The sequence below is a fragment of the Hemicordylus capensis genome, chromosome 1 (assembly GCF_027244095.1).
Source record: "Hemicordylus capensis ecotype Gifberg chromosome 1, rHemCap1.1.pri, whole genome shotgun sequence".
Classification (NCBI taxonomy): Eukaryota; Metazoa; Chordata; class Lepidosauria; order Squamata; family Cordylidae; genus Hemicordylus; species Hemicordylus capensis.
The window spans coordinates 186915549-186941278 of NC_069657.1; the positions used below are offsets into that span (position 1 = coordinate 186915549).

At 43.8% G+C, this 25730-nt stretch overlaps 1 protein-coding gene across 1 annotated transcript; it reads left to right on the forward strand.

Annotated features, from left to right (window-relative positions):
• Window positions 1–6362: 6362 nt before the first annotated feature.
• Window positions 6363–15428, forward strand: DAPL1 (death associated protein like 1). Its single transcript, XM_053278309.1, has 4 exons — window positions 6363–6678; window positions 12816–12903; window positions 14179–14239; window positions 15170–15428. The coding sequence occupies exons 1-4, from the start codon at window positions 6381–6383 to the stop codon at window positions 15287–15289; spliced, it is 567 nt and encodes a 188-aa protein (XP_053134284.1). The 5' UTR covers window positions 6363–6380; the 3' UTR covers window positions 15290–15428.
• The last annotated feature ends 10302 nt before the right edge of the window (window positions 15429–25730 follow it).

Sequence of the window (25730 nt, forward strand, 5' to 3'; positions counted from 1 at the left end):
TGCTCTTCCCAGAATGGCCCCATCCCCTGAGGGGAATAGCTTATAGTGCTCACACATGTCTCCCATTCAAATGCAAACCAGGATGGGCCCTGCTTAGCAAAGGGGATAATTCATGCTTGCTACCACAAGACTTGCTCTCCTCCCTTCAACATGCCTGCTGTTGTATAACTGAAGAATTTAGATGGAAATGGCAACACCACACCACTCTAGCCGAACAGGTATTGACATGACCAAATATTATACAAGTTCAGATTCCTCTCACTAGGCTAAATTCATAAGACTCTTCCTAAAACAAGAATTACTGGATAATCCTAAAACAAGCTGTTGATTAGCTCTTTGCTTGTAAAACTGGCAGAAGGCCAAGGCATCAGTAACTGTAAAACAATGCCTTTTAATTAAGGTAACAATTATGGGGGATGGGATTAGTTACAGCTTAAAAAAAAAATTCCCTGACTGGAAAGGAATTGTAGTAGTTGTAAGCTAGTGTTCATTCGGTCGTGTATTAACCCTATTTGCACATGGCTTATGTGCACCATTTACCTCCATGTGCTCAGGTGAACCAAGCCCTGAGGCGGGGGGGGGGCAGGTGTAGGTGATCTTGGTCCCTCGGGGGCTAGGGCAGGTGCTATCTTGCTTCGCCACGATGTATATATTAAGATGTATCTGAACAGGGATCAAGCATATGTCCTTTGACTGAAAGTAGAAAAATGAGAAACAAGAAACAAAAAGAATGTGGTATGTGCAGCTGGAGATGCTATGTACTGGTAACTGAAAGAAAATTCCAGCAAATTTAGTGGGGATTTCTTCCAAGTAATCTAGCGCTGCCCTAGAGCCTTTGGAGTCAGGTGGTATATAAAATAAATTTAAAAAAATAAAGTACACATTTACAGTACAGCCAGTGTGGTGGTTAGAGTGCTGGACTAGGACCGGGAGGACCCGAGTTCAAATCTCCATTCAGCCATGAGACTTGCTGGGTGACTCTGGGCCAAATACTTCTCTCTCAGCCTAACCTACTTCACAGGGTTGTTGTGAGGAGAAACTTAAGTATGTAGTACACCGCTCTGGGCTCCTTGGACGAAGAGCAGGATATAAAATGTAAATAATAATAACAATTTCTATGATCAGGAGGCACAGAACTAATAAAAATTAATAGTGTAACAGCCGCAAGTGTCTGGATAGGCAGTTATGAAAAGAACCCCCATTAAAATTAACTGGAAGGGGGCCACACACTGGCTGATTTGCCCCAGGCCCTGCACCCCACCAGGGGGTCTCTAAGGACAGCTCTGTATGCTTTGTATGTAGAAGGACTTAGGTTCAATCCCTGGCATGTCCAGACAGGGCTGGGAAAGACCAACTTATGAAAGTCCAGATGTTGCCAGTCCGTGTGGATGGTACTGAGCCAGATGGACCAATGGCCTGATTCAGTAAAAGGTAGCTTCCTATGTTTCCTGAAGAAAATAGACTTCCTTGGAACATAGGAACAGTTGGCACCTATGAGCGGTGGGATTTCATTTTGTGTCTTTCAGATCAGCTGACCCCTATTAACCTGAATAGAAGACGGCTCTGAATCTAAGACAACCCTAGAGAGGCGCCTATCAGGCAGTATAGAACTATGATAAATAAATAAATTTTCCTGAAAAGAATATGATTCTGAATTTAAGACAACCCCTTGATTCTTAACATCAAAGAACTTGGGGGGAAACTAGTCTTGGATTCTGGTAAATGCAGTAGATGTGAATCTATGTGGGATTTCATAGGGTTGCTTGAGAAAGTTCTGAAGAAAAGAAGGGAAGGGGAGGGAGGAATGATTGCATGAACTGACTACCTTCTCCAAGTAATTACATGAAAACAGAAATACCCGAATAATTGAACAAGCCTTAGGAGAAATTCTTATTTTAAAAAATACCAGAGAAAGAAAAACAAATGAGAAAGGAAATTGCTTGAATAAAGAAGAGGACCAACAAAAGAAGCATGGTCTTTCAAAGACAAGCTGTTGAAAGCATGGCCATTACAGCTAACCTAAAAGAATTGCCAGAGGCTGAGCTGGAGACTGTCTCTCTCTCTAAGAGCTTGAAAGCCGCAAGACAGGTATGCAGCCATGGCGCTTCTGTCCTGCTGCCCTAATACAGGGGTGGGCAACCTGAGATGACTACAATTCCCATCATCCCCACTTTATTGGCAGATGATGGGAGTGGTAGAAGGACAGGAGCTGGAGGACCAAGTTGTCCCATCCCTGGTCTACAGTGACTGACAGTCATGCAAACTCTGTCACAGAGCTATAGCCCCTCCCAGTGTATAAAATCTTTATACACTATAAAATATTTTAATACTGGAAAGATACCCTGTTATCACAATAAGTGAGCACCCTAGCTGCTGTCTTTTACATCAACTGTATTTTCTAAACAGTCTTCAAAGGCAGCCCCATAGAGCACATTAAAGGTAGGCATTATCAGAGTATGTTTAACTTTGATCAGATCTTGATTGTCCAGGAACAGCCATAGCCGATAAAAATGACCATCAGGCCTTTTACTGGAGAACAGTAAATGTCTTTATACAAAACTATGGTGTGGCCACACCTGGAGTACTGCATAAAATTCTGTTCACCACATCTAAAAAAGGACATTGTCTTGAGCCCCTGGTGGCGCAGTGGTAAAACTGCTGCCCTGTAACCAGAAGGTTACGAGTTCGATCCTGACCAAGGGGCTCAAGGTTGACTCAGTCTTCCATCCTTCCGAGGTCGGTAAAATGAGTACCCAGAATGTTGGGGGGCAATATGCTAAATCATTGTAAACCGCTTAGAGAGCTTCCAGCTATAGAGCGGTATATAAATGTAAGTGCTATTGCTATTGCTATTGTAGAACTGGAAAATGTGCAGAAGAGGGGAACCAAGATGATCGGGGCCTAGAGCCCCTTTCTTATGAAGCAAGGCTATGACACCTGGGGCTATTTAGTTTAGAAAAAAGACAACTGTGTGGAGACATGATAGAAGTCTATAAAATCATGCATGGGTTGGAGAAAGTGGACAGAGATAAATTCTTCTCCCTCTCACATAACACTAGAACATTGATTCCCATGAAATTGATGGCCAGGAAATTTAGGACCAGAAAAGGGAGGTACTCTTTCACACAATGCATAATCAACTTGTGGAATTCTCTGGCACAAGATGTGGTGACAGCCAACAGTCTGGATGGCTTTAAGAGGGGTTTGGATAACTTCATGGAGGAGAGGTCTCTCATCGGCTACTAGTCGGAGGGCTACAGGCTAGGGATGTGCATGGAACCAGGCGGAGGTGGCTTGAAGGGGTGGGGGGTAGGACTTTAAGGGCAGGAGAGGGTGCACTTCCCCCTCCCCCTGCTTCCCAACCCCCGCCCCCGCTGGCGTTGGAGTTAGGTAAAATCCCTTGGGGCAGCAGCATACCTCCTTCCCATCCCTTCTGCTTCTTCGGCTGGAAGTATTGTGCGGGCGGGCGCACGCTGGGCATGCACACATGTCACAATCATGCACACGCCCATCTGACATGCGTGAGTGCATGTATGACATGTGCACAGCACGGTACTTCTGGCTACTTCCAGCAGAAGCAGCAGAAGGGGAGCAGGGAAGTTAGCTGCTGTCCTGAGGGATTTTACCTAACTCCAGCGCCAGCGGGGGGGGGGGGGAGCAGGGGAGGAGTAAGTGCACCCTCCCCCGCCCTTAAAGTCCTACCTCCACCCCTTCGAGCCACGTCCACCTGGTTCCATGCACATCCCTAGCCTATAGCCGTTCAAACTGGCCAGTGTTCGAACTTGTTTGGAGGGCCGAACAGGCCCTCCGTAAAAGGGCCTCCAAACAGGTTCATGCACATCCCTACTATAGGCCACCTCCAGCCTCAAAGGCAGGATGCCTCTGAGTACCAGTTGCAGGGGAGTAATGGCAGGTGAGAGGGCATGCCCTCAACTCCTGCCTGTGGGCTTCTCAGAGGCATCTGGTGAGCCACTGTGTGAAACAGGATACTGGACTAGATGGGCCTAGATCAGTGTTTCTCAACCACTGGTCCGTGGACCAGTGCCGGTCCACAAGGTGTTGAGTACTGGTCTGTGAGGCATCACTAATAAAAATCACTCGCCCCCCCAAATATTTTGGACCTGCAGGAGCCGGCAGGAGCTCTCCTGAGTTCATTCCCAGGCAGCCCTCATTGCTGGATAACATTCATTTTGTTTCTTCGAAATGAACATTATCCTGCAGTGTGGCCTGCCTAGAAATGAGCTCCAGAGAGCAGCCCAAAATTGTTTTTTGAGGGGTGCCTGGGGAGGGTTTGGGGGAAAGGGGGGCAACCCCCTTACTAACTGCTGGTCCAGGAAACTGCACATGAATAATGTACCGGTCCATGACTCCAAAAACATTGAGAAACACTGGCTTAGATGATCCAGCAGGGCTGTTCTTATGTTCCAACAGTTCCATATAAGCCAATAAGATGTCTCCACTGTAACTGGTTTGAAGATGTAGTGGAGGAACCCAAAACAGGACATGTGAAAAAATGTTAGCTAGAATGCAGAATTCATATGGATTTCTTAAAGAGGACACTACGTTCCTGTCCATCCGCTTTAGGACCTTTCCTTCAAAATCCAGGTGAATTTTCTAATTTTTCATTCCCAAGCTATGCTTTGTTTTACATATATTGCTTAATGGGATTTCTCATACAGCTGACAACTCTACAGCTCCCTGCCTTTGTGGAGTACAGCAGAAGAAAGGCTCTACTGTGCCTTCCTGAGTCACATTCTTGACATACTACTATTTCTATGCCACTTTTCAATACAAAAATAAATAAATACCACTTTTTAAAAAAATCAATACAAAAGTTCTCAAAGTGGTTTACATAGTGGGCGGGGCGGGGGAGAGAAGAGTCCTTTCCCCAAAGGGCTCACAATTTAAAAAGAAACGCAATGGCAACACCCACCAGAGGAATACTGTGCTGGGGAGTGAATCGGGCCAGTTGCTCTCCCCTATAAGAACGACCACTTTAAAAGATGTCTTTTTGTCCAGTTAGCCAGGGTTGTTAACTGAAATCTATTGAGGCTACAGTCAGAGATGTTTATACCCCTGGGCTTCTGTGGCGGAAATCCAGGGCCTCCACACCCCCTGGGGCCCCCAAACCTTTTTCATCTGCTCTGAGTGTGGTTGCCACACCCTCAGCCTGCACTGTGCCGGGCGGGGCAGCCAAGCATGATCTCTGCTTTAGAGACAAACCGGGAAGTGGGGAAAGAAATATGTGGGATGTTATGTTATATTGTGTGTTGAAATGTTTCTGCTACTGCATATTTGCATAAATATACCTTTTTTAACATCTTTACATTCTTGTTCAGTTGCTGTTTGTGCCCTCAAGAACCCATGTGTTAAAAATACTGTGTGTGTAGAGGGGTGATGTTTTAATTTGCCAGGGGTGGGTGCTCCAAAGGCCTTTAGGTCCAGGCTCCAAAGTTACCTAGGTGCACCTCTGGCTATGATGGTTACCAGCATTTGTTAGATTCAGGGTAATGCTTCCTGAATCCTGAATGTCTCATCCTTTGTGAAAGCAGTTTGTTTATGTTTTGTATTGTTCCATTTCTATACTGCTTTTCATTAAAAGAATCCCAAAACAGTTTCACAGTTTAAACAATGCACAATTAAAATACAAACTAAAAGTACAATAATCTCTATTTAAAAGTTTAAAAACCAGTAGCACATAAAACACAAAGCAGCAGCAGTAAAACTATACTCTTCTATAAAAGGCAGGGTGAGGGGGTCACGTGTTTACTTGTTTTCTAAAAACAGTGAGCTGGGAGAGCATTTACTTCTTTAACAGACCACACCCCTGGATCAAACGATGCTGTTTCTTTGACCTCTGATGAGAAACAGCTTTTTAAATACAGTACCTTTATGTAAGGGCATAGTGCCTCTGAGCACATACAGAGTGCCCTAGCTCTGAAAGGCACGGTTTTATATTTTGAAAAGGAGTTTTTATAAGCCCAGCGCCACGCACCTTACTCCTAGCTTCAACTCCCTCTTCTGAGCAGCTGGCCCAAAGCATGTAATTCTGATCAGCTGCCCAATTTAGTGTGGTGGTGCCAGGCTCCCACACCTCTGCAGTGTTTAATTTCTAAAAGCAAGAGTGTTTAAAAGCCTCGGAGACCTTGGAACCCTTCCCTCCAGATGCTATCTTATGGTTCTCCTATTAGGAAGTGTTTTTTTTCTACATGTGCTCCAAATCAAATCATCCTCTTTTGCATTCTCCTCAGACACACACACACCCTCCTCTTAAAAAAAAAAAATTACTTGGGTGCATGAACCCCGTTGTTGAAAACAGGATGTGCCGCTCAAGGCAGGTGAGAGCAGAATGAAAACAAACTCTCTTCCAATATCCGGCCATGGGCCACTTACCCCCCTCCCCTCTGAAACGCTCAAAGTTTTGTAAACTTCTTCCCTCCGCGCAAGCCCGCCCCTTGCATTGGCAGCGCCGCCCCTCTTCTGCGTTCTGCTGCCTCCTCCCCATAAAGGAGCAAAACAACAGCTATCGAGGAGTTGTTGTAGAGCCCGATGCTTGTGGAATCAGCGACTTCTTCCCACCAAAGGCTTTTCGCTCTCTCTGTGCAAGTAGCATGGCAAAGCCAGGCTCTCCGTCTCCCGCGCCTCCCTCCCCGCTGAAAGGCGGGCGCTCCCCTGCAGGTAAGCAAGCAGCAGGTACCTCCAGAGAGTTGCACCTGTAGGTCAGTCACCACGCCAGAAACACCGCCGGATCGGGTGGGGGGGGCTTGTCCTTGGAGGGTTTACGTTCCAAACCCCAGCACCCTCACTCCGAAAAAGTAAGGTCATCCAGTGGCTTACAGTGAGGGAAGAGGAGGGGTGCTCGAATCGGTTACTAATCTGCGTAGTTTCATATGTCTGGCCTCCGTGTAATCGGTGGGACCAACTGTCCCAGATTAATAAGGACGAAAAAGTCGACTCGAGGCTGAAAACTGAGTGGCTCAGTCAGTGCCTTCCCTCTCTGCTATCTATCACTTCTGTTTCGAAGTTAGCTTCGTTGCGGTTTCGGTTCTCATCTCCTCTGCCATGTCGTGTAACTTTCTTTGCTTTTCTCTTCTTGTCCCTTCAAACACACCCCGCCGCATCACCTGCGAGTGATTCTTCCTTTCCTCCTACGCATGTGAGAATGTGGGTCAAATCGCACTTTGTGCACAAGTTAGTACAGTAAATCTCTTCAGTGAACCGTTCACACTCACTTATTTCTCATAGACTAATTCTGCTGGGGAGGGAAATGACTGTGGCAATTCTGTGTCTCTCAAGAGCTGCTCCTATTTGGAAGCACCTAAAGAGTGTTGCAACAGGACTTGTTTGTGCAGCTTGTTCACTCCCACAAACATCATCTTTCTCTTGCAGGAAAATGGTCTTCAGAGACTTGTTTGTAGGTGAAGCCCCACTGAGGCTGATCTTAATTAGAAGTGACATACCACTAGCTTCTGAACTTTGTTGTGTTGCTTTCATGGCTAGTTACTGATCTTATGCCTCTAGTGGGGTGTCTGAAAATGAAAGTTTTAAAAGTATTGCAAATGGAGATGTGAACATGAGCTTCTCCAACCACTAAGTGCAAAACTAACATCCTCGTTTCTTGCTTACACACAGCTATTGAGATTACTTGAGCTGGGTTTAATGTCTCTGCCTTGTCAGGAAGTGGCCCAAGATTGAAAATCTGAGTTGTCAAAACACATAAGGCCCATTCACATGTTATATTCAACACTTGCATAACACAGTTACACAGGTACAGTATGAAGTGCTCTTTGTAGCTTCGTCTATTGAAAATAGTGGGATTTTATGTTAAGTTAAAATTGGGATGTGACTGTTATACAGACAACCCTTTGTTATATTCTGTCCAGTAATCTTTTGTAGTTTGTTTGGACACTTATCCTAAGTGGGATTTGGTAGAGTGTGGGGGAGGAGTCAGAAAGGAAAAGGGAGAGAAAGGAGAAGGAGGAAATGGAGTTGTTGCTGAATGAACCTTTAGTTAGTCTACATAAGATTTCCTTGTGTATAAGGCGGAAGCAGCTATAAAACACACTCTTTTGAGGAAGGAGACAGAAAATGGAACTTTGCAATCTAACAATTGTCCAAACAATTGTTGGAGGCAAAGAGGACTTTCCATCTTTCATCAAATTGGGAATCTTGAATATAGGCAGTAATGTAGAAGTCAACATGGCTTTAAAAAGACACCAGTTCAAATCCTCAGTATTTTAGAAGCTCCAGACTGAAAAGGTAGATCTCAGTGGTGCACTGTCAATATCAGTTGCATGCAGTTTTTATGATTTCAGCAAAAGCCACAAAGTTTACCTCTTGCAGTACAACTACTACTGCCTTGAGGAATTTGAATACAAACCAAAAGGAAAAAAACACATTGTCTCAATTTCTATCAAATTTTACAGAGGATCTATGTGGCCAGGAAAAAAGCAGTATTACCTGCCATCTGCCTAGAGTTGCTATGCCCCCAGAATTTCAGGTTTCACTCGGATTTTAATCATCTCACCCAGATTGCTTAGCCCATCCAGATTTGCCCAGATTTCAGTTTTTATTTTAAAACACACACACAACAACAACAACAAAAATTAAGCTCCAGCCCTTGTAGAAGCGGAGCTATGGAGCAAAATGTGTGGTCACTATTCTGCTCAAAAATTATTTTCAAGCCAACTTACATAATATGCAAATTAGGCACCCAGATTTGGAAAGCCAGAATATGGCAACCCTACATCTGCCTAGTGCCTTAGAATGTTTGGAACACTTCATAGGCATTATCTTGTAATCCTTACAACAGTTCTGTAAGGTAAAGGTAGAGTGTGCCCTAGAGTCTGTGTCGACTCCTGGCAATCACAGAGCCCTGTGATTGTCTTTGGTAGAATACAGGAGGGGTTTACCATTGCCATCTCCTGTGCAGTAGGAGATGATGCCTTCCAGCACCTTCCTATATCACTACTGCCTAATATAGGTACCAGTGTGTGGATCTGAACCAGCAAGGTAGGTCAGTAATATTCCTGTCTTGCAGATACAGGCCTGAATGGCATGCCTAAGATCACTTAATGCGTTCATGGCAGAGACAAGACTTGAACAAAGGATTTTGGTAGCTCAGGCTTGTGCACTAGGTCCTTCAGATCTCGAGTAGTGTTCTTGGTCCTACCAATTGACTGGGAAGAGGCTGTGAAGGGAGTTGAATTTCTAATTAAGGGACAGTGTTAGTGTCTAACTAAGAGCAGAAAGATGGATGTGTTCAGCCCTAAAGCTCATGGATCACACTATGAGGCACGGGCAAGAATTGTGCATACTGCTTCTTGGAGAAAAGCAGGGATAAAATTAATTAAATGAAATGGCACCATTAGTTGATGTAAAGCATCCAAGAAATGGTAGGTTTTTTTCTCTTTAATTTGGTACAAATAGTCTTGTGGAGTTTAATCCATCTGAATGTCTAATAATGAAACATATTACTCGTTTATTTAACTGCCCCATATGCCTGGAACTTCCTCCAGGAACAACTGTGTGGCAGTGTTTGCTTTATTTTATTTTTTTCATCTGTGTGAGGAGTGAGTTTTGTTCTGGGTGGCAATATCCAGGCAGTGTGTGCACAAAGGCATTCAGAGTGGAGCCTTCTTGATTCAACCTGAGTGGGATCTAAAATGATCTGAGCAGACATCAAAAACTTAGAAGGGACACTGCTGTGTGGTATCCTTTTTCCTTTCAACTTTCAGAACCTGTTTCTATTGAAACTTTTGGCATAACTCAGTTTTCCTTCCCAGTTGGAATATATATAAATGTAATGACACGTGTCCCTCTTTATCCTGGACCCTCTGTATTTGCTCCCCCTTCCCCAACAAAACTTAAGTTGTAAGTTGTTTCTGGACAGAGGACTGTCTCATTTTGCTTATAACTCTTCAATGCATCATGCGGCTTGATGGCGCTGTATAAAGAACTTGGGTAAAATCCTACTAAGACTGAACTTAATCTGTTATGGTTGTAGATAAACGAACATATCTGCTTATTCTGCATTTCTGAAGTACTTTTCAGGTTAATATTTTTTTTCCAGTGATATTTTTTTCAATCTTTTTAAGCTACTGTAAGCTGCTTTGTATATCCACATGGCTCAGAAGGTGGGATATAAATATCTTAAACATGAAGCTGAGATTCATGTAGATATAAATTGTCTTGTGGTGATAGTGAGTGCTTCAAAACCCTGGATTGTACCCTCTATGAGCCCTTTCACCTTCTTTCCCCACCTCCTGCTGAGTTTATGAGAACATATTACCTGATCACAAATTTGCCTTATAAACAGAAAATTTAACCCAAACTCTGTTCTGCCATTTCTTAATCTGACAGTTGTAAAGTCTAGCAATATCCTCCTGCTATAGGGGATAAGGTTGTTCTTATTTAGACTATTTATTCAAAAAAAATCTACATGTCTTAAAGATGAATTTGTTTGACATTGCTCAACGCTGAAATTGTTGTTGCTAGGTCATCTGTAGCTCAATTGGTGCTAATTGGTTTTGTGACAGACAGGCATGTTAACAGAACATAATTATTACTTGATAGGATATATTTGACTGTCTGCAGTCTAATGGACATTATAAGAAGTACCTTTTTGTTCAGATTATCTTGGCTAGACGCATCCAATGCTGTTCATGAATGGTGTTGTGCCCCATTGATACACTGTGGATACCTATGCCAGGAGGTAGAGGGAAGTCCATATAGTGAGCTTTTTAAAGAGGAGATGTAAGTTCTAAGCAAGCATATTGTGTAGAATGAGTGCATCGCAGTCAACAGGGTTACTGACACAGCCAACTCATATGGGAAATGCTTCCCTGTGGTGTTACCTTATCCCATACAGCTGTGGTATCTTTATGAATGCCACAGGTGCATGAGTCTTTGATACTTGATTATCATCCCACCAGGAGGAAGGGAAAGACCTACAAACAAAATCTTGCTGTGCTGTTAACACATACTGGAGCCATGTGGAATAGCAGCTCCTGTTCATCTCTGCATGAGTGTAAGAGGCACTGTTAATAGAACTGCCCTGGGGTATTTCGTCAGCACCCCAGTGTTTGGGCTTTGTGGGGGAATTCGCTCTTAAAGGGGGTCAGCGCCACATCTTAATCTGTGCAAATGTTTGGACTCAAGAAATGACAGGACTGAGACAAGATTCAAGTTTCAAAATAAAAAGAAGATATTTATTGTAGGAGGGGGTACATAAAAGAGAATTATATGGTTAAAGCAATATTACTATCAAAAATACATTTAACTGCAATGATACTTTTAACCAAAAGTCTAATTGTGTAAGTTCCCGGGCAGGCAAGAGAAAGAGGCTTACAAGAGAAATAGCCTCAGGTAGCTTAGATTTATGAAAGGGATAGAGAGCCCAGTTGCAAGGCAAACGTTCACCTTCACCTGATCTGGAACAAGGGACCTCCTGTAGATTGCAAGAGAGCACAAAGAGTGCTCAGTGGAGCCCCAGGTATAGCATACAAGGGAGCACGATCGAGTGACCGATGGAGTCCCAAGTGAGAGGCACAAGGGAGCACTTATTGGAGTCCCAGGGAGAAAACCCAAGAGAGCACACTGAATGATGGAATTGGGAATTCTTACATCCCAAAACATGTCTTGGGGGCAAATTCCTCTTGCCCTTTTCACCTGATTAGAAGTGCCAGAATGGACCTCCAGGGAATGCACTGTTGCCAGTTGCTCTTCCTGAGTGTAACAATGTGTGAATCGTAGAGGCACACCAAGGTTTTTACATGAGAAATGGTGTACAGGCCTGAGGAAGGGGATCTGCATAAACAGAAAAGTCCGATAATGTAATCTGTTGTTTTGATGGGCCCAACTCTTAGGTTCCTTGCTTATTCAACCTCTTTGTGTGAGAAGGAAGATGTTACCTTAGCATACTTACCTATCTCTTCCCGCTGAGCCAATTGGCACATTAGCTCACTGTTCTCTTGTGTAAGGAGGGGGAAAAGCCAGGTTAGTTCATCCTGAGTGCAGGATGGCCTTGGCAGCAAGTTCACTTGCTTTGAGTTACTACTGGGGTCTACTTAGAACTACTTAGAGTAGGGAGGGCATGCATCTAAACTTGCTTGTTTAGAAGCCAAATCTAGGGGCAACTAGCCCTTTACCATTAAGTGACTTGCCCCCTAGTGTACAAACAGAGGGCTCACGATTGCTGTGAGGCTCCTGAACATATACAGAGTGATCTTCAAGCCTGGAGACTTTGAACATGAGCAGAGAGGCTTCTGTGAGCCTGACAGAAAAGCATTGCTAGCAACCGCACTTATGCCTATGGATAAACTGTAAACTACAGACCAGCATCAACCAGGCTGTCATACATATCAACACATTAATGTCTTTGTAATTGCATCAAAGAGATAGTATTAAACTGCTTGTAACTATCACCTAAATTCATTGTGTACCAGTATAGTAGTAAAGGGAGTGGGTATACTCCAGACAGAGGAACTGACTTTTAGGTTAACTTAAGAACATAAGAACAGCCCTGCTGGATCAGGCCCAAGGCCCATCTAGTCCAACATCCTGTTTCGCACAGGTGCTGCTGGAAGCCACAGACAGGAGTTGAGGGCATGCCCTCTCTCCTGCTGTTACTCCCCTGCAACTGGTACTCAGAGGCATCCTGCCTTTGAGGCTGGGGGTGGGGGTGAAAGACTTTCTTATCAGTCTTTCTGGGTGTTTGTCAGTTGCTTTTCTCTTGCGTAACCTGAAATAACCCAGTAACTAGACATGATAGCTTGTATGCCATTAGCACATGATATTGCTGCTTTCTTCTACAGTCAAAGCTGGCGGTATGAGAGTTTCCAAGAAGCTAGAAAATGCTCCTGTTGAAAGAAGTCCCAAAATGCCTGGGAAAGAGAAGGCGAGGTACATGCACTGTTAGCGTATCACACTGTATTACTGTTTGATGTTGATTTCATTTGGATTTTGGGAGAAGTTAGACTTTCGCTTTTTAACCTGTGAATAGCACTGTTGGTAAGTAAATGTAAATCATGGATTATCTTCTGTACTAGAAAAGCACTGTAGGATATATATATATATATATATATATATATATATATATATATATATATATATATATGCATACGCGCGCGCGCCCCCCTTCACCTTGCAAAGCAAACCATTCCTGAACCTAGACTGGGGTGAGGATATTGATTTTTCTCTACTCAAATCTAGTAAGCAAAGCACCAATAAAACAACTAGGTTATGCTTATTGTATTGTGATCATTGTATTAGAAACTTCAGTTGCAACACCTTAGAATAAATTTACAGTGGCTCAGTAGTAGCTTGACTCCAGGCTGATCTTCTAGTGCAGGAACTTGATGCGAATATATTTCTCTGCCAACTACATATGAGAGATGAAAATTGTATGTATAAGAAGTGATGCAAATTTATTTGGGAGTAGACCAACACCGCCCAGATACAGCAGATAAGTCCTGTTGGTGGAAGTGTGTCTTCTGGGTGACTTGCAAATTTCACATGCATCCAGCTTACACCTGCAATATGCAGTTGGTAGCTAGAAATGAATTGCTCCTTCCTAGCACAGAGGTCATGCACTATTTTTGGCTTCAGTGCAGTTTAAGAGCACAAAAGGGGCCCTCTTTTTACACTATTGGTTATCCCAGAAACAGAGTCCATTTCATCCCTGATGCGTTCACATGCACCACTGATGAATCAGCAATTGAGTCAACCACATGTTACTAATCCCAAGAGGAAAAAGAGGAGTGTGGGAGCCAGTTAATGTTGCATAGGAGGAAGAACAGTGTACAGAGGACTGGCGCTTCTTCCTGGCTTCTGCTATACTGAGAAAAGGAATGTGCCTCTTGTCTATGATGCAAATAATTGCAGAGGTCCTAATTATCTATGTGTGTTTCTCATAGTAACCACCTTGATTGTGTTTGGGATTGTAAATGGGTTACCTAGATCCTTTTGGACCCCTGATTCAAAGTATTAGTCAAGAAAACACATCATGCCCACATACATATATTCAAGCTGGGCAACTGAAGAAAGAGGCTTGCTAAGCAGGAACCCTGCACTATGATGAGGGGCAGGGGTTGTTCAATCAAGAACATGAAGGGGTTTCTTGGTTTTGGCTTAGGAAGACCAAAAGCCTGGCTAACCTTTTCTCTCCCTGCTTCACAGCTCTGTTAATATCGCAAAAATGCAAAGCATGAGAGCCTTGCTGGCAGACACGTTAGAGAAAGTAAGTATATATGAGCAGAATACAACTTGCTTGCAAGTCTGTGTTCAAAATGTCCTTGCATGTATCCATGGGCTAGAGCTGAATAGGGGTGGGAAAGAAGTGGAATTGAGGACTGCCCTCTATAGACTGCATGTGAGAACCAGGACAGGCAGAGAAGGCACTTAAGGCTGCCTCAGCCTGAGAATTGTGGGATGCTGTTTCATCAGCTGAAGGGCATGCTGGGATGGGGCTTGTAATCCTCCTGGCACTGCTCAAGCTGCATTCTGCACTTAGACCACAGCAGGATGTTTCCTGCTTGCTCAGTATAAATAGATGGGACCAATCCATATGTGTGGTCATTTGAAGCCTTTAAAATGTTGCAAGAGGAGTTTAATTTGGATTTTTTACCTCAACCTGCAAATGTTGCTTTCTTCTCCCATCCAGCTAACTTCTGTCCTCTTGTCTTTCTGGCTTTCAAATACCCTTTCTTCTCTTCTCCCCCAACCCTGCCGCCGATTACTATGTATGTGGATTGCAGAATGAGCAATAGGAAAAGACCTGCTGGATAAGGCCAAGGGCTTAACTAGCCCAGTGTACTGGTTCCCACAGTGGTCCACCAGATGCTTTTGGGAAGCCCACAAGTAAGAGAGGAAGGCATATAAAGAAGTATTTCCTTTTGTCCAGGCATGTGGGTTTTCCGGAAATTTTGATACAGATCCAATTCTCAATGAATTGGGGGGGAAAATAATCCTAAACTAAATGGGGAAGTACATATAACTTTAATAATGTAGGATTGTTTCTTCTATTAATCGAAAATTGGATCTGTATCATTATCCTTTGTAGAAGAAAGGTCATTAAGAAAAGTATATAAAATATTTGTTGTTCCTATGCTGCTGATTTGTAGTTGGCTATCCTTCCATTAAGACTATTTTTATTTTATTAATCTTGCAGCTTAGGCATAAATTTCCAGCAACAGCCTCACATGTAGCACATCAAAAGCCCCGGCCGACTCTGGAGAAGATTATACTGCCGAAAAGAATGTGCATTATTCAACAGCCACGGAAATGTTAAAGATGTAGAGTAAAATATTCATATATTAGACAGGCTTGCTCTTAACAAAACAGCACTTAGCTAAGCAAGCAGTAAATGGACCAAATGGCTTAGACAGTTTCTACTTTGTATTTTTCTTGCAATAAAAACTGTACATTCAGCAGTTCTCATCTTATTTCCACAAAAGCACGTTTTTCACATCGCCTTTTATTGACCATAAGACTCTTGTTTTAACACTCCCAAAGCATCTTATCACAGCAGTTACAGCTTGAAATAGACAAGCAATTTATCTGAGCCATATCCTTGGAGAGGTAGAGTTGTTCTTGCCTCTTTATATAACAGCAGCATAAAAGGAGGCCACCCTTGAAAGTGTGTGGAACAACATTAAAAAAAAAAGATGTTTGCTCAACCTCCCTAACTTTTATCTCCCCTAGTGAAACTTGGACATATGCTTATCTTATAGCAGATAACTTCTCTGATGTAGTATATCTGTACAATTCTGAATCAGACCAGAAGGGGACTGACTATCTCTTAATTTCCTGAAATGATTCTAGGATTCAGTTCTGTTTTGGAAAAGGACACCTTTTGACCTGAAAGCACGACATCTGAATTCCAGAGGTGTGAGGGCCAGTCTGTGTATGGTTAGTGGTAGAAAGGCACTGGCTTCAACCTTGTTGATAGCAGAAACGGCTTAATTTGCCTTTTTTGTGTGTGTTTAAAACTTCTCTAATTGTATGCCTTAAATCTACGCTTAAGCAAGGGTTTTGACACAATTATTTTGCAATGGCAATGCACTTGGCTTTCTGGAAAACCTTCATTCACCCTGGTGACACTAGGACTGTGGTTCCAACAGGGTTAGATTATGGAGAAATCATTACGGGTTTCTGTTATTAACTTTATGTGCCTGCAAGGAATCATTTATTCCTACTGTATTATGGGCAGTAACTTAAGCAGTATACAGCTTATGAGCTGGGTTTATTAAAACAGCCTTATAATAGTCCGCATGGAGTTTGTCTTGTGTGAAGAGCAGATAACATAGTCATCTACTTATATTAAAAATTCTAGACCATTTCCCCACATTTTGTAAATCTCCTTGACATTAAAACACACAATCACCTTGGCATTAAAAAATCTGAAATCAGTCTGTCAGAGCCTCATATGAGTTCATAGGCCTAGTAGAACGAAATGGCTTTAAACCAGAGTAGTAGACAATGGCAGAAAAATACCACACTGAGCCATTTTTGGAAGGGTGGTTTAGAAATCAAATAAATAAATTTTAAATAATGGTGGCAATACCTGCCCTGGGGTTTCTTGTGAAGTTGTGGGATATATTTTTTCTAATAAAGATGGGATGAGATGGGTCTCCCAGGTGGGGGGGGGATTCATTCTGGATGTCATTTTAGAAAGTGGAGTCTGGGGGGCAGGTTTTGAGTCCCCACCAGTCATGCTTCCATCAGCAAAGAGACCCAACTGTTCTTGATAGTGATCTGGTTCAGAGAAGCTTCTGGTACCTCATGTGAGGACAAGTTGTGCTGAGAACACAGCCATCTTGATGTCATTGAAGGATGTCCAGATGCACTGTGGAATGTCCAGGGGAGTAGCAAGGTTGGAGTGGGCCCAGAGACAAGATTTAAAATGGCCCCCCCCCCACTACTGAAGTTATATATACATATATATATATATATATATATATATATATATATATGCCACAATAGAACATCATCCTAAATTATTTTTTAAAAGATTTTGTAAATGGTGGACAATGCAAGTCATTTAATGGTACTAGAGAAAGACATGCTGTTCTGGTAGCTCCAGGTCTTAACACTCACATCAACTTCGGAGGATGAATAAAACTGAAGGAAACCCGGGCAGGTGCGTGGCTAGAGGCGTCAGTCATGTGACTTGCCCTATTATAGTTACGCCCCTGGGAATGTCCTTGGATTGTGTGGGAGGGGATTTCAACTGAATTGTCCCTCTACATGTGCTCCAAAACTCTGAGTTTTAGAGTGTGCCAACAACACATTGGTGCAACACTTTAGTGATGCCAGAATGGGCATGCTCTTAACATGACCCTGTCCTTGCATGAGCTGTTGGATGCTGGTCTGAACCCCCTCAGTTATTAATGGAACTGTTCTGGAATACTGGTGGAATGTCCTGAGACTACTTTTGGGCTTATGTGGGGAATTAGCAAGACTGAACAGCCTATTACAGTGTCAATTTGTGCAAAGCTTTGGTCTGGAAATAAAGGCTTGTAAAAGAACTGCTGTATGCTGTTTATCATATTTAGTCATATCTTCTCCTAATTGAACCAAATCTGTCCAAACCAAGTTCTTCAGTGCGGCATCTGAGGTGTGTGACTGGTGAGAATCTGAATTTTGATCAGCTTCTGGGTGTGGCTAGCCACTGCTGCTGTTGTCCTGGCCATTTTGTCATTCAGCTGAGCAGGGGTTAAAGGCCTTTTTAGAGGGGTAGCTTTTATTGGGGTGGCTTATGTTAGCAGTGATGGCCGATGAGTAGCTCCCGAAATTCCTGCAAGTCATTGCCTGCACCAGCTGAGGGACAGGCCAGAGCTTTGGGGCAAGCTTCTTGTAGAATCCAATCTTGTGCCAAATGTTCCGTGCTTCCCTAATCTTTTGAACAAACTGCATCCATGTGGGCTGCTGTGGTAATGGTCCTAAAATGGATCTTAAGTGGGGGTTTAGACCAGGGATTCTCAACATTGGTTCCCTAGATGCTATAAAAGGCCACTGGGGCTGGGGATTATGGGAGCTGAAGTCAAATAACATCTGGGGACCCAACATTGAGAATCCATGGTTTAGACCATTTGTAGGTGCTCTAAAAAAAAACTTCTGAGCGCAGGGCACAGATTGTGTTTCCATTTTGCTGCATGGTTCATCAACTGAGAACTGTGAAGGATCCCCAGGAACTGCTTATGGGCTATGTAATACTCTGGGAGCTCTGTGGGGCTTTGCTTCATTGTGTGGTAAAGCCATTCTAAAAACTCATCAGGACATAAGACCCTTAAGCGCATCCCGCATCCACTCTAGGAGATGATAACTAACTTTGGTATTGGGGTCTATGCCCAAGTTTAATGAGAGAGAGTCAGAAGGACTAGCTGCTATGCCAGCCACCTGGTCTATGTCTGAACCTCCAGTATTGGGATAGGCTGTGAGGAGCCTAGCCATCCAGGCCACTGCTGTTTCCCAGTTTAAGGGGAATTCCACAGAGCTGCATGCAAACAAGGAGTGAGTCAAGGAATTGCTCAGTTCTGCCACGCACTCAGCTATGCCAGGCCTCGAGAGGCGGTCAGTGGATGGGAATCCAGTTGGACATGCTTGCTCTGTCTCAATGCGGGGGGGGGGGGGGCCTTCCTACCTGAGGCCTGGCCATGCAATGGGCAAAGGGACTTTCCAAAGTGGGAGACTAAATCCCAAGTGGGAGGGTGCTACTCTCAAATTTTGAGGCTCAGATGCCAAACTTAGGTGCCACAATCTGTGGTGGGCTAAAGTCTTCTAAAACATAGTGTGTGTTTGGGAGTGGGGCAAAGCACTTCCAATGATGTCTGCTAGGACTCTAATGGCCGGGTGAGAACAAACATCAAGCAATACATGTTTCTTAGACATAGGGGTGATGCAGGAGCTGAGGTTGTGCTTAACTGATAGGTAATCTAACTAAACTTTCTAAAACCTATTCCTATTCTTTCTTCATGCAGCAATACATGAGGCTGGAAGGTTAGTGTCTTAGGAAAGAGATAAAACAGAGGAGTAGACAAAGACAGAAAAATCATTATTTCCAGACCCAAAATTTGCATTGCCAATTCTTTTATCTTTCATCTAGTCCAATTAAGGAATGTGACTTACTGTCCAGAACTGTTAATGGAACTGTTCTGGAATGCTGGTGGTACATCCCAAGACTACTTTTGGACATTTGTGGGGAATTAGCAAGACTGGAGTGAAAAGTCCATTACAGTGTCAATTTGTGAAAAGCTTTGGTCTGGAAATAAAGGCTTAAGATAGGGATATGGTACAATCAGATTTATTCAAGGATTATTAGGGTACAGGAAAGGAAGATAGATAGACAGGTGATAAAAGGCAATAAAACTTAACTAGCAATATAAATTAGAGACCCACAGAGACTCATTTTAGCTTAAAGGTCGAAATTGCAATTAGTTCAGCTTAAGGCTTGCTAGAGAAGGAGGGAGAGATTAAGGAACCTTCTTCCACTTCCGTTGGTGTGTCTGTCACACTTGCAGGATAGGGAACACTGGGTACTTCTTCCCAGGGACCAAGCCAGAAGGACAGGGTAGAGGAGGGACAAGCATGCCATTCGCGAGCCATGGAAGTGGCTGGTTCTGGGTAAATCCAGGGAAGGTCAGTTCTCTAAGGCAGCCAAGCATGGTGTGGATCAGGTGATCCAAACTAGGAACTGGGAGCGAAGTTGGAGCATGGTTGTGGTAGATGGAATAGCCATAGCCAAAGCACATGCGGATGCTGGTTCTGAAGAAGGAGCACACCATTTGTGGGGATCTGGAGTAGATATAGGCAAAAACATGCCTTCAGGCCCAACACGGGTCATACTTCCTGGCTGCAAGGGATGACAGCCATGGCTAACAAAAGAACCAGAACTAACAAAAAATATATGCTGTATGATTCAATGACAGGTTTATGCAATCTTGAGGAACAATAAAGTGAAATGGTTTGAAAAACCTGTATAGGATAGGGTGAATAGGTGAACTTAAAACTTATCTTGTGGGTCAGGAAAACTTTCCAGGTGGGAAGATCGGAATGCTTGTCACACTAATGAGCCTCTTCCTCTGGTCCCGCCAGACCATTAATGCTGCGATAGTGAGGTCAGAGTGTTACAGCCTTACCTGTGTTCTTTTTGAGGTAGTCAGTAAGACTAATCCTTTATGCCAACAAAGAGAGGAGTTTTGCTATTCTCTTGAGAAATAGTCCTTAACTTGTGCCTTGTTCAGCTAGCACAGTTTTCTGTACTGTAAATAGAGAGGGGCATGAGGAATTGCATTGCAGTCACATGTCATACCTTCCCCATGTGGCCGGTGCTAAGCAACTAACTTGAGAGTTAACCAAATATGGGCATGTGGAAGGCTAACAATCCTGCGAGTCCAGGTAGCCAAGATGGAGACTGCAAGCCTGCTGTTCCAAATCATATAGAGGGGTGCTGCTTCTAGCCCCCAATAAGCTGTTCTCACAACACAGTGTCATTGTTGAAAGGAATACTCCTTGTATTTTAGGAGGGCAGTTCATTGTAAGAGCATGTCAGAGGAGACCTGTTCTAGGAGAGGAGAGCTGGTCTTGTGGTAGCAAGCATGACTTGACCCCTTAGTTAAGCAGGGTCCACCCTGGTTGCATATGAATGGGAGACTAGAAGTGTGAGCACTGGAAGATATTCCCCTAGGGGATGGATGGAGCCGCTCTGGGAAGAGCAGAAGGTTTCAAGTTCCCTCCCTGGCTTCTCCAAGATAGGGCTGAAAGAGATTCCTGCCTGCAACCTTGGAGAAGCTGCTGCCAGTCTGTGAAGACAATCAGTATATGGCAGCTTCCAATGTTCCTAACTTGTAACCTATCAAGCCTACTCTCCATGTACTGTGGCTTGCCAATCTGGTGGTAACAACAAAAGCATTCTTGGTTTTTAATGAACTGTAGAAAACAATTTTTTTTAATGGTCTGGTAGAATTATTAGGGACTTGAAAGTTTCCCAAAACCAGTAGCTGGTTACACTTACGTAGTCCAAATTAAAATATTGTGATTGCTATATTGATCTAATATATGTGAGGTTTTCTGTGTTTGTCATGGTTACACTTGGCGATGAAGCAACTCGGGCGACGGCTGGAACGACGCTGGAGGAAGAGTCATCACGAATCGGACCGAACATGGGCTAGAGCCCATTTTAGGGACTACTCCGTGGCGGTGGGGGCGGCGAAGAAATGCTTTTTCTCCACCTCCATTGCATCTGCTCAGTGCAGACTGGCGGAGCTGTTTCGTGTAGCTAAGACATTGCTGCACACATCCCCCCCAGGTAATGGGGGAGGAACCATCCACAGCCCGCTGTGATCAGTTTGCGTGTCACTTTGCAGATAAAGTCGCTCACATCCGTGCTGATTTGGACTCCAGAGTTTTGGCAGTTCCGGCAGATGTGCCTCTGGTACCATCTGGTCCCGTTGTGTTGTATTCTTTTCGGTTGGTGCGGCCTGAGGATGTGGACAAGATCCTTGGCAGTGTGCGGGCGACTTCGTGCGCTCTTGACCCTTGCCCTTCATGGCTAATAAAAGCTGCCAGGGAGGGGACAGGTAGATGGTTGGAGGTGATCGTTAATGCTTCATTAAGGGAGGGCAGGATGCCATCGTGCCTTAAGGAGGTGGTGGTAAGACCTCTATTAAAAAAGCCCTCCCTTAATCCCTCCAACCTGGACAACTATAGACCTGTGTCTAACCTTCCCTTTTTGGGCAAGGTGATACAGCGTGTGGTGGCGTCCCAGTTGCAGAGGGTCTTGGATGATACAGATTATCTGGACCCTTTTCAATCTGGCTTCCGCCCCGGATATGGGACTGAGACTGCCTTGGTCACCCTAGTGGATGACCTACGCCGGGAACTAGACAGGGGGAGTGCGTCCCTGTTGGTTCTGCTGGACCTCTCGGCGGCGTTCGATACCATTGACCATGGTATCCTTCTGGGCCACCTCTCAAGTATGGGAGTCGGAGGCACTGCGTTGCAGTGGTTCTGGTCTTTTCTTGGGGGTAGGGTCCAGAAGGTGGTGCTGGGGGACTACTGCTCGGCCCCGTGGCCATTGGCCTGTGGGGTCCTGCAGGGATCAGTCTTGTCCCCCATCATGTTTAAAATCTACATGAAGCCGCTGGGAAAGGTCATCTGGGGACTTGGACTGAGTTGTCAGCAATATGCTGATGACACTCAGCTCTATCTCTCCTTGTCATCTGATCCTAGGGAGGCGGTGGATGTCCTGAATCGGGGGCTGGAGGCCGTGATGGGTTGGATGTGGGCTAATAAACTGAAATTGAATCCGGATAAGATGGAGGTACTGTTGGTCAGTAGGAGAGCCAATCGGTATGAGGAGATTTTACCAGTTCTGGATGGGGTTGCACTCCCCTTGAAGGAGCAAGTACGCAGCTTGGGGGTACTACTGGATCCGGCTCTGCTTTTGGAAGCTCAAGTGGAGGCGGTGGCCAGGGGTGCCTTTGCACAGCTTCGGCTAGTGTGCCAGCTGCGTCCCTTTCTCGAGAAGGCAAATCTGGCCACGGTTACGCATGCCTTAGTCACGTCACGGCTGGATTACTGTTAACGCGGTCTACGTGGGGCTGCCCTTGAAGAATATCCGGAAACTGCAGCTAGTGCAAAACGCGGCAGCGAGGGTTTTATCTGCCACTTTTATTGCTACTATTATATAATCTCCATGTTAATACCCACCTTAGAGTTCACTGCAGTGTGAAAGGACATCTTTCTGAAGAAATACCTATGTACAGAGGAGTGAGGCAAGGGTGTATTTTGGCCCCATTTCTATTTAATTTTTATATTAACTCTTTAGTCTCCCACCTGAATGATCCGGCCTTGCCCCTCTAATATTAGTTGATAGCTTTACATCCAAATGGAAAACAGCATTAAAAACGAAGATGCATCATCTTGGTACATCCCAGGAAGAACTTATAGGGAGGGGATTCGATCAGTCTATTCAATTTATCAAACAACAAGCTTTAGATATAGAGCTGCAAGAGGAATCTACACGCTTGACAAGAGGGCTATATACAGGACCTCAAGGTTTTAATCTTAAATCAGCCAATTATCTAGATAACATTTTAGTATCTAAATTTAGGAGAGCATTGACCCTGGCCCGCCTCAATGTACTTCCTACCACAGTCTTGGAGGGAAAATACAAGCGGGTACCTTATGCGGCACGCCTTTGCCCCTGTGGTGCAGGAGAAAAAGAGACCACTGCTCATGTAATTCTTTATTGTGAATTTTATAGAGATAGTTGTTTACCTTTAAAGAATTGTCCTGGCCACACCAATCATTTCTACTTGGAGTATCTGCTGTCCAATTTTAAACCTGGGATGTCTGTTAATGTGGCCAAATTTTGTTCTACTGTTTGTAAGCTTCATAAAGTTTGTATTACTCAATAAAATATTTTGTAAATGTAAAGATTAGCTGGTCTATGACCGTAATAAACTTTATCTATCTATCTATTTATCATAGTCTTGGTTCATTTTCATTATATCCATCTCTGACTCTTCCAATTCTACCACCCTCATTTTCCCAGGACCAGGTAACCTGGGAGAGCGCCACCTTCTGCATGATCCCCACTGCTCGTTAAGGTCATGGAGTGAGATCTGTCTCCGGATTCCGCCAGTTCGTCTGCGGTGACTCGGGAGCGAACCTTCTCTGTAGTCACTCCTGTGCTATGGAATGTGCTCCCTATAGACGGTAGTGGTTTAACATCTTTACCAGCCTTTAAAAGAGCCCTTGAGAAACATTTTTAGCCAGGCTTTTAGTAATCTCTGAATGTTCTAAGTTGTTTTAACAGTTTTATTTTGTTTTTGTTATGTTTATTTTTGTAAACTGCTTAGATCCTTCGGAATCAGGTGGTATTTTCATCAATTTTTCATCAATTCTGCCTATTCCCCATTATTGATGCTCACTGGCTGTATATGGATTTCTCTCTTTCACTATATCATCCAGGGGCGTAGCAAGGTTGGAGTGGGCCCAGAGACAAGATTTTAAAATGGGGCCCCCCCACTCAAAGTCCAGGGCCTCCGTACACCCCAGGCCCCCAAGGATTTAAGTCTGATATTCCAAAATAAGTATGCTGCCTGGAAATACATTTCACTGAATACACACACGCACACGTCACAATATATAGTGATATACATTGAGTACTATACATTTGTTTTACTTTTAATGCCTAGAACACACTAGAAAGATGAATGATTAAAATGGGCCCCTCGCTGCAGATTAGCCAAGGAGACTTTCAACCATGCAGGGTGAGCCTATGTTTGTTTTCTCAGAATTCTGAACAAATTCAGTCAAGTTTGATTCCAGGAGGTTTTTCACAGGAGGCTTTTAAAGCCCTTTAAGACACATCTCCTCTGGAAGGGAGGTGCTGCATTCACATGTTGGCCAGATTTACCCTGAAGTCCCTGCAAGTTATTGGGGAGCAGTTCACACACAAGAAAAATAAAATAAAATAAAAGCAGAAGGCATGCTTCACAGTTCTCACTCAGACCTTCTGGGTTGCAAAACAACTTGAACATAAGTGCATTTATAAATGAATGAATAAAATAAATATAATACTGTTTCTTCCAGAAGTTTTTGTAATTTTCTGCCATGAAACAAGCCACTTATAGGACTTTTTAGATAGTTTTTTTTAAGCCAGCAAATTTTCCAAGCTGTTTAAAAATAAATATTCAGAGACTTCTCAGTCCCCCCCCCATATCCAAGCCCTATGGCAAGCCGATCCCTATATATCCGGGTGGGGGTGGGGAAGGTAACCACAAAAAGGAGTTCACACTCTACCTGGCAGCAAGGGGTCTTCTGCTGCAGAGACCAGTGGTGGCCACTCTGGCTGCCTCCTCCTTCTGGCTGGCTTGGGCCCTACTGGAGTTGAGGCTTCACAGAGGCCTACACGGAGGCCTCCGTGGAAGCCCCGCCCACCCGCCGATCAGCTGAGAGGCGGGAGAAAAGGAGCTCTTTGCAGCTTGTCTGCTGCTCCATTGCCGGCCAGGAGAACAAGCTGGAGAGACGGCGAACAGGGCAAGTGGCTGAGGGGCCTTGGGGCTGGGCAGGGGGCAATGGGGAGTCACGTGAGGTGCCTCTGGGGGGCCCCTCCAGGCAGTGGGGCCCCCAGACAACTGTCTCCCCTTGCCCTATCGTTGTTACGCGCCTGATATCATCCTCCTCCACATTCCCCAGTTTGTCTGATCCTCCAGCTTTCCTCCTACTACTTGATCTCTTATTCTTTGACATTTTATTAGATAAAAGCATGCAAAAAGATGTTTTACTTCAAATTTGAAACTTGTAGTAGTAAACATATACATATAGTTACAAATTCTATTCAGAGATTGAGCCGTGTAATAGTATTTAAGAGCAATCAAGGGCTTGCTTAGTTTTGTATTCTATATTGTATTTGAAAATGCTTTTTAAAAAATCTACTTTGATTTTTTAAAAACATGAAGACTGAAAATAGCCTTAATTTAATACATTAGTTTTTCAGGTTTTCTACCCCAGGCATTTTGTCTCATTTTATTTAGTTATTTAACATATTTCTATACTGCTCAAAACTTGCGTCTCTGGGTGTTCACAACAAAGCAAAATAAATGACAACAAAAAAGTTAAAATATTACAATTTAAAATTTTAAAATAATGTTTTAAGACAAAGTTAAAACTATTTAAATGATATTTAATTAAAAGCCTGGGTGAACAGATGCATCCTTAAA

What these genes read in the sequence shown, in the direction of transcription:
- DAPL1 (XM_053278309.1), top strand. Translation starts at nt 6,381, where the DNA reads ATGGGCCACTTACCCCCCTCCCCTCTGAAACGCTCAAAGTTTTGTAAA. An exon ending in AGGCGGGCGCTCCCCTGCAG is followed by an intron (nt 6,679 to 12,815) that starts GTAAGCAAGCAG and finishes TTTCTTCTACAG; the next exon opens with TCAAAGCTGGCGGTATGAGA. An exon ending in TGGCAGACACGTTAGAGAAA is followed by an intron (nt 14,240 to 15,169) that starts GTAAGTATATAT and finishes TTAATCTTGCAG; the next exon opens with CTTAGGCATAAATTTCCAGC.